This window comes from Symphalangus syndactylus, chromosome 3 (genome assembly GCF_028878055.3).
Source record: "Symphalangus syndactylus isolate Jambi chromosome 3, NHGRI_mSymSyn1-v2.1_pri, whole genome shotgun sequence".
NCBI lineage: Eukaryota > Metazoa > Chordata > Mammalia > Primates > Hylobatidae > Symphalangus > Symphalangus syndactylus.
Genome location: NC_072425.2, coordinates 135272270 through 135280907, shown reverse-complemented (window position 1 = coordinate 135280907; position 8638 = coordinate 135272270). Strand labels below are relative to the sequence as shown.

General features: G+C 42.6%; 1 protein-coding gene across 2 annotated transcripts in view; it reads left to right on the top strand.

Moving 5' to 3' along the window:
* Positions 1–91: 91 nt before the first annotated feature.
* The window catches only part of JAML (junction adhesion molecule like), a 34588-nt gene continuing 26041 nt past the window's right edge, over positions 92–8638 (top strand). The window contains exon 1 of one of the 2 annotated variants that reach the window (XM_055273329.2): positions 92–1218. In XM_055273329.2, coding sequence (XP_055129304.1) covers positions 1155–1218 — 64 coding nt within the window. In that variant the 5' untranslated portion in view covers positions 92–1154. Of the gene's footprint in view, positions 1752–8638 lie in introns of both variants that reach the window. The other variant, XM_055273331.1, reaches the window with a different exon arrangement.

Sequence of the window (8638 nt, the reverse complement as noted above, 5' to 3'; positions counted from 1 at the left end):
TGGCTACCTTTTGGTGTGTGCATATCTACATAAAAGGTGGGAGTTGTCATGTGAAAAAGATGGGGGTTTGTGGTGTTAAAAGCTGAATTAAATTTGAAAGAGTTTAATTGAGCACAGAATGATTCATGAATCAGGCAGTCTCCTGAGCCAGAGTAGGCTCAGAGACTCCAGCACAGCCATGTGGTGGAAGATTTATGGACAGCAAAATGAAAGTGATGTACAGAAAACAGAAGTGAGGTACAGAAACAGCTGGATTGGTTACAGCTCGGTGTTTGCCTTATTTGAATAGTTTGAATCATTGGACATCTTCGATTGGCCAAACTCAGTGACTGGCACAAAAGTAGACTACAGCCTGTCTACTATTCCATTTACGTTGTAGTTCATGATGTACAGAGAAACCTTTAGGCCAAACTTAAAATATGTTAGGAGGCAGCTTTAGGCTAAACTTGGTTTAACAGTGGTTTTCAGCATCGTGCAACCAGTCATGTCTGAGCTGTATCCTCGCAAGAGCCTGCAGAGATTCCGTGGTGTGCTGGAACTAGCTTACATAGCAAGAGCTGATTACAGGCTGAGTATCCCTAATCTGAAAATACAAAACCTGAAATACTCCAAAATCTGAAACTTTGAGTGCCAACATGATTCTCCAAAGAAATGCTTATTGGAGCATTTTGGATTTTCAGACTAGGGACGTTCAACTGGTATGTATTCAGCAAATATTCTAAAATCTGAAAAAAATATGAAATCTGAAACATTTCTGGTCCCAAGTATATTGGATAAGGGATACTCAACCTGTATTAAGTTTTTTAGGAATTTTGCAAGCCAGTTGTTAAGCTGTTGGTAACTTGAATTAGGCTATGATGGGAATATTTATGCTGCGGAGATTGCTGGCTCTCTAGCACATCACTTCTCAAGGACCATGCAGCATAGTGTTTGGGAGCAAACGTTCAACAGCTTTTCAGATGATACAGGATAAGTTCCATAAGATGAGTCTGCCCATGCCTAGGTCAAGCCAATCTAGCCGAGGTTGAAAGTGCATACATTGAGAACACCTATTTTGAAGTGGTGACTAAGACTGAGAGGTATCTTGAAGTGAAGAAACCTTGAGTTCTAATCTAGGATGTCCAAGTCACCCAAGAGGTTCTCTATGGGAATCAATGGCTGCTTGTATTCTGGAAATGCTGATATCACACGGCCAGAGGAAACTTTCATGTCTATGTCGTGAGTTGGAGGACTGGGCAGGCGTATCTTTGGAAGCAGGGATTGGGTGATTGCCTGGCGAGGTTGCACCTCTGTTTTGAGAGGAAAAATAAAAGAGATTGCTGTATCTTTAACATAGAATGTTTTGTGTTAATATTACATTTATTGTATTTTGTTTGCATGAAATGGATTTCTTTCTCAGGACCTATTTGCCTGGTGCCATTCAAGCTCCTACCCTCAGAGGGCTTGTCATCTAAAAGGGGAGATGGCACCTGAACAGGTCTGAGTGCAAGCTTCACCTCAGTAGGTTGAATTTGTCACCTCTTTTTAGAATGAAAGTATACATAGCAGTTGGGTAATGGGCCAGATGACTGAAATGAGAACCTTGATTTAGAGGTTCCTGTTTGCATCTCTGCAGCCACTTCAGAAGGCACGTGTTTGGTTTGCTCTGAGCCTAACCTAGAGTGCTCACAGCAGTCTTTCAGTTGAGCTTGGGGACTGCAGCTGTGGGGAGATTTCAGTGCATTGCCTCCCCTGGGTGCTCTTCATCTTGGGTAAGCAGTTGCTTTGAATTTCTTAAGCCATTATTTGAACTTTTCTCATGCAGAAGTGTGCCAGTCCTGAAGGCTGGTTGAATTGGTAGTGTCTCGGGATTGTGAAGCCGTGATTGCAGAACTCTTGATCTCTGCAGGGGGATGTCATAAAATAGTCTAATGGGTGCTGTTTCAGTTACTGTCGTGTAGAGTAACTTAGGTGAATCTCCTCAGCAAAAAGAGGAGCAAAGTTTCATCATAATAAGAGTACATGACAATGATGATGACAAGGCTTCAGCTTTTAAGTCACCCGTGGGTTTAGGTAGAGCTGTGACTGGCTGTTCTTGAGCTCACAGCAGAGCTCTTTCTTCACTGTTTTTCTTTTTAGAAGACTGTTTTTAATTTTATTTTAAAACAAATTTTATTGTGTATATTTAAGGTATACAACATGATGTTGTGGGATACATGTAGAGAGTAAAAAGTTTACTGTGGTGAAGCAGATTAATATAGCCATAATTTTACATAGTTATACCACCGTTTTTCTTCTCCCCATTATAGACAAGCCAATATTTAACCTTTAGAAGCCCGAGACTTAAATCTCCCAAGAGAGCTAGGCTACTGTCCATACTTGTTACACCCTCAGTACAGCCCTGACCTTGGGAAAGGCTGATGCAGGATGGTTTAGGTATAACCCACTCTGAAGAAGGGAGCAGGAGTAAGGACCTCCAGGGTCCCATTCACGTAGAGCATTAACCGATGTGACCTAGACTGTGTTACAGAAGCCACGTGACCTACCAGTCTGTATTCAATGGCTTAACAATGGAAAATGAGGGCGTATTTTAAGAGACATGACTTAGAGTGGTTATATGGACTTGTAGACCTAAAAACATCTGAGAGCCTAGAAGTGCACAGCAGTGTGCGGATAGATTGAGAGGACTCAGCTCTGCAGGTGGACAACACTCTGTGAGTAAAAGAAGGCTGTGCAGTTGTCCGTTTGCTCGGCGGTTAGTTGTCCTTACTAGGGACAAACACTGAGAGACAGCAGCTGTCCCTTATTTTGTCTCACGATGTTGTAATTTGGGGGGTAACTTTCACATCTTGTATGGTAGTCTCATTGTAGCATGTCTCTTTTCTGAAGATTTCTTTTCTGTAGTAACTGCCAAGGAGAATAATTCCCCTACACTGTTTAGTAACTTTAAAAAATTGACACATAATAATTACACATATTTATGGGGTACACAGGGGTGTTGTGATACATACAATGTATAGTGATTGGATCAGGCTAATTAGCATATCCGTCATCTCAAACTTTTTTTCATTTATTTGTGTTAGGAACACTCAGTATCCTCCTTCTACCTCTTTGAAACTATATATCATTGTTAACCATAGCCATCTTAAAGTGGTATAGGACAATAGAACTTATTCTTCCTATCTAGCTGTAATTTTGTTTCCTTTGACAAATTCTCCCTATGTCCCTTCCCCTCTAGTATCCTCTGTTCTACTTTTTTACTTCTATGAGATCAATGTTTTTAGCTTCCACGTATGAGTGAGTACATTCAGTGTTTAAGTTTCTGTTCCTGGCTTATCTCACTTTACAGAATGTCTTCCAGTTCCATCTGTGTTACTTTGAATCACAGGATTTCATTCTTTTTAATGCCCAAATAATATTTCATTGTGTACATATATCACATTTTCTTTACCCGTTTATCTATTGTTGGACACCTAGATTGATTCTATGTCTTGGCTATTGTAATAAGTGCTGCAATAAACATGGGAGTGCAGATGTGTCTCTTCAATATACTGATTTCCTTTCCTTTGGATAAATGCCCAGTGGTGGGATTGCTAGATCATATAGTAGTTTGATTTGTAGTTTTTTGAGGGACTTCCATATTGTCTTGGGTGGTGACTAGCCAGGGCTGGTGTCATGGGTGGTAAGGGTATTTACCAAGACAGTCATAAGTAAAGAAAGGCAGATTTATTACAGAAGGTGTGAAAATACATTGCAAGGTTGCTGGCAGCACAGCAGGGAAAGGGCTGTCTGCAAAGAGGTAGGGACTAGAGAGAAGTTTTATAGGGTTGTGCTGGAGGGGGCTACCTGTGGAACAAGGTCACTGTGCCCACAGAGGTCATTGTGCCCTTGGGTTGTTTGATTAGCTATCTCTCAGAACAATCGTTCATTGTTCTTCCCCACCTGGGACCCTCCCCAATTGGGGCCCCTTCCTCATTGTTGCTTACTTATCAGGACTCTACATTCCACCCCTGGCAGAACAACAATGACAAATCTTTGGCATTGGGCAGAGGTCTCATCTTCCAACTGCTTCCTGCTGACCGGGAGCATAGAGTTCTCCCTACCTAGGATTGTTGATCTGTCAAGAGACCCATCCTGGATTGTGGGACCTAGGATATTGGATTTTGATGGAGGAAGGGTCTCATCAGAGAGTGGGAGCATGTCAAGGCAAAACTGGCAACCAGCTGAATTCTGGGGAGATTCGTAAAGGTAGCAGGCATCATTGTGGAGAGACTGATATCCCATTCACAGCATCATTTGAAGGTGAAACTGCTGAATTCTAGTAGATACAATTTTATTTCTTAAGCCAGTTACTGAAAAGATGAAGAAAAACCTTTGCAGTCTGACTGTTTTTCCTTATTGAAAGCCCATTTAGACAACCTGGAAGTTACTTGATGAAAAAGTGTTTGAATTTAAACACAGCATAGGGAATCAATTTTAGACAGACTATTATACCTTAATTACATACAACATTCCTTTTATAAATTTCTTTCATGAATTTTCTCATGACTTACACTGGTCATGACTATCTATGATAGGCTTGGACTTTCTGACTTGTCCTAAACTTCCCTCTTTCTTAACAATCAGTCATTTTACTTTATGACAAGAATTTACGACACAAGATCCATTCTTATATAAAATTTCTTTCTTTACAACTATCCTTATCAAGAATACCTCTTTACCTTTATAACTTTCTTCTTCTTTTTTTTATTTTTATTTTTATTTTTATTTTTTTGAGTCAGGGTCTCATTCTATCGCCCAGGCTGGAGTGCAGTGGTATGATCTCAGCTCACTGTAACCTCTGCTTCCCGAGTTCAAGTGATTCTTGTGCCTCAGCCTCCCAAGTAGCTGGGACTACAGGCACATGCCACTATGCCTGGCTAATGTTTGTATTTTTAGTAGAGATGGGGTTTCACCCTGTTGACCAGGCTGGTCTTGAACTCCTGACCTCAAGTGATCCACCACCTTGGCCTCCCAAAGTGCTAAGTAAGATTACAGGCGTGAGCCACTGCACCTGGCCTTCACCTTTATAACCTTCTTTATGTCTCCCTTATTTCCTCATTCCTTTTACCTTGTTTTGTATATAACCTTTTTTTTAATTAATTTTTTTTTTGAGATGGAGTCACACTCTATCATCCAGGCTGGAGTGCAGTGGCACAATCTTGGCTCACTACAGTCTCCACCTCGTGGGTTCAAGCGATTCTCCTGCCTCAGCCTCCCAAGTAGGTGGGACTACAGGTGTGTGCCACCACACCCAACTAATTTTTGTATTTTTTTAGTAGAGAGAGGGCTTTGCCATGTTGGCCAGGCTGATCTTGAATTCCTGACCACAGGTGATCTGCATGCCTTGGCTTTCCAAAGTGCTGGGATTACAGGAGTGAGTTACCACGTCTGGCCTATATGTAACCTTTAAGTAACCTTTGAATTAGACAAAAAATATTTTCCTTTTGTTAGGAAGTTAAGGGTTATACTGCATGTTACTGTGCGAGTTCTGTGAAGGGGCCACATATGAGGAGGAGGTTATCCCCCCTCAAGAGATTGCTAGGTTAAATTTCTTGCTAGGGTGTGTCTGTATAGGTGTGGGCTATTTTTAAACCCCCGAGATAGTGAGCCACCATGCCCAGCTGTCCCATTACTCTTTTAGGTGAGGCCAATAGTTAAAACCCTCTGAGCTAGACAAAATTACATTCTCTGTAACAGAAACCATATTGACACGCCTTCTTATAACCTCCCACCAAAACACATTCTTCATTTACACTGTATTTTTTATGTTATTTACACTGTCTTTATTTTTTAAAATCATTAGAGTTACATGACCTAAAAGGGATTAAAGTTTCAATTTTTTCTGATAATATGTTTGATTTTAGTTTCTTTAAGCCAATTAATTAGAGCTCTTTTATATAAATACTATACACACAACACATATAAATACACAGACAGACAGAAATGGAGAATCAAGACAAAATTCCATTGACTGAGAAGTTCTTAGAGGGAAAGCAGAGGCTTTTTGTTTGTTTAGACGGAGTCTTGCTCTGTTACCAGGTTGGAATGCAGTGGCGTGATCACAACTCGCTGCAGCCTCAACCTCCCGGGCTCAAGTGATCCTCCCACTTCAGCCTCCTGAGTAGCTAGGACTACAGGTACCTGCCACTACACCCAGCTAATTTTTGTATATATATATATTTTTTTTGTACAGATAGGGTTTCGCCAAGTTGCCCAGGCTGGTCTCAAACTCCTGGGCTCAAGCGATCTGTCCACCTCGGCCTCTCAAAGTGCTAGAATTATGGGCATGAGCCACTGTGCCCGGCCAGCAGGGGCTTTTAAAACAATATCTGTATACATACAGCCCAAATATCATTTTTAATTAAGTTGATTTCTGACTATGGAGTTCTCAAAAATCTTTTAAAAATATTTTATTACCAGATTTTAGCCAGGACAAATGGCCAATATTTCAGGCTTTTGAATCTTTACCTAAAGGTAACCTCCTATGTGAAATTAATAAACCTTAAGTAAGGGGATAACTTAAACATGGACACACAAGGTCCATGTGTGTCTGGAGACACAAGGTGTCTCCAAAGATATGGTAAGCAATTTACAAGATCTAGAATTGCCCCAAAGGTAACTCAGAGAAAAGAAAATTTCAAGACAGGAAATTAGGAGCTGTCCATGGAGGGGAAAAGAATCAATAAATGATTAAATCACAAAAGACTCACTTTTGGAGCCAGGAATTGAACCCAGGGCACCACTGTGAGAGGGCAAAGCTTTAGCAGTTGAGCTACAGCAGGGGTCCCCAACCCCTGGGCAGTAGACTGGCACTGGTCCATGGCCTGTTAGGAACCGAACCGCTCAGCAGGAGGTAAGTGGAGGGCGGACAAGCAAGCATTACTGCCTGAGCTCTGCCTCCTTTCAGATCAGCGAGGGTATTAGATTCTCATGGGAGCATGAACCCTATTGTGAACTGCACATGCGAGGGATCTAGGTTTCATGCTTCTTATGAGAATCTAATGCCTGGTGATCTGAGGTGGAACAGTTTCATCCCCAAACCATCACCCACCCTCCCTGGTCTGTGGAAAAATTGTCTTCCACGAAACAGGTCCCTGGTGCCAAAACGATTGGGGACCAGTGAACTATGGTGCAAGGTGACTGCTGTTGTTTTTTTCCAGGAGGAGTTTAGAGCATTTGCAAGTTTGCAAAGGATTTTAACTGCTCAAAAGAACTTTCTAGGACTAGCCATGTTATTATTACACATGCTTCTTTTAATTTAGCCTTTTTCTTTTAATGGTGTACTCAGTTCCAACAGTGACTGAATCTAAAAGCCTGTTGAACTCCAGATAGTGATTTTCCAGATTTTTACCATATAAACAAAAGGTATTTCCAGAAAGGGGTAGAGGAGGCAACTCTATGACAGGCAGCTCTTGAACAAGGGGAAATTAATAATTTTACTTGCCGCCTCCAGAGTCACCCTTGGCTTTGTTTAGTTGTGATTTGGAATTCAGCCGGGGCAGAGAGCCCACTTCAGTTTAAGGCCATCAGGGGCTAGAATTCTGTCCTCAGGGCCTTTCAGCCCTCAGGACAGTACCGTTTTCAGCAGCTGAGTTTGTGGCAGAGGGTACAAGCTGTGCGGGGCTTTTTCCCATGTATCCCATTGGGGCAGTTTGCCTTCCAGTGGCCTGGCCATCTGCACTGAGGGCACTTACCTGGAGGAGTGTCCTTAGGGCAAACTGGAGGGAGCTGAGGGCTTCTAAATCAGCCAACAATTGAGCCTGCCTTTCTTCCCTGCATTTTTCTTTCTCCTTAGCCCTGTCCTCCTCATTCTGCTCTTGGTTATAAAAGACTGAGGAGGCTAAATTGAGGATTTTTTTTTGCATAGGGACCATGCTGTATTACACAAGAAAGGTAGGTGTTTCTCTTTGAGAGTCTGAGGGTTAAATTTGTCTCAGTGTTTTAGGATGCAATGCAGAGGTGAGTCTGAAGGAACAGATGGGATTTGTCCCATGGTGGGACTGGAAAATGATGAGCCAACCTCTGGGGGCTGATGTCCGCTGGGGACACAAACTGCTTTCTCTTGGGGCTTCTCGCTAAGGAGAAGCGTTCCACTCACATCCACTGATGGACTTGGGTGCACTTTCTAAAGGGCATCCCAGCTATCAGAAAGACTTCTCGGCACTGGGGCCTTGCACTGGATGATCGCTTCAGGTATGAGGAGTGGGGAGGGCAATGGGGAGACTCACTGCTCTGAGGCTGCTTGAGCTCACCTAGTTTGGGAACATCCAGAGCAGGAGGTCTGCCTGTCTTCATGTGGAGAATTTAGAGTGAGAAAGAGGGGGGTCTGAGTTCCCCAAACCACGTGTGCCAATTGTGACACATAGAGGGACTTTTGACCAGAAAAGGTAGGGGAGGGTTTTCCTCTCTCTGGGGCAAGGCAGACAAAACTCTTCAGCCCCTGGCCTTCAGGCCACACCAGGAAGTGGCCCTGGCCAGTTGTCGTAAGTCGCCAGAGGGATACTAGAGTTTGTATCAGTTGAAAACTGAAAAGGAAAGCAAATTCTGATTGGGTGGTGACTTCTCACCAGGACCTTCTGGTCCACAGGGAGCAGCGCTGGCCAGGATCTTCAGTTGT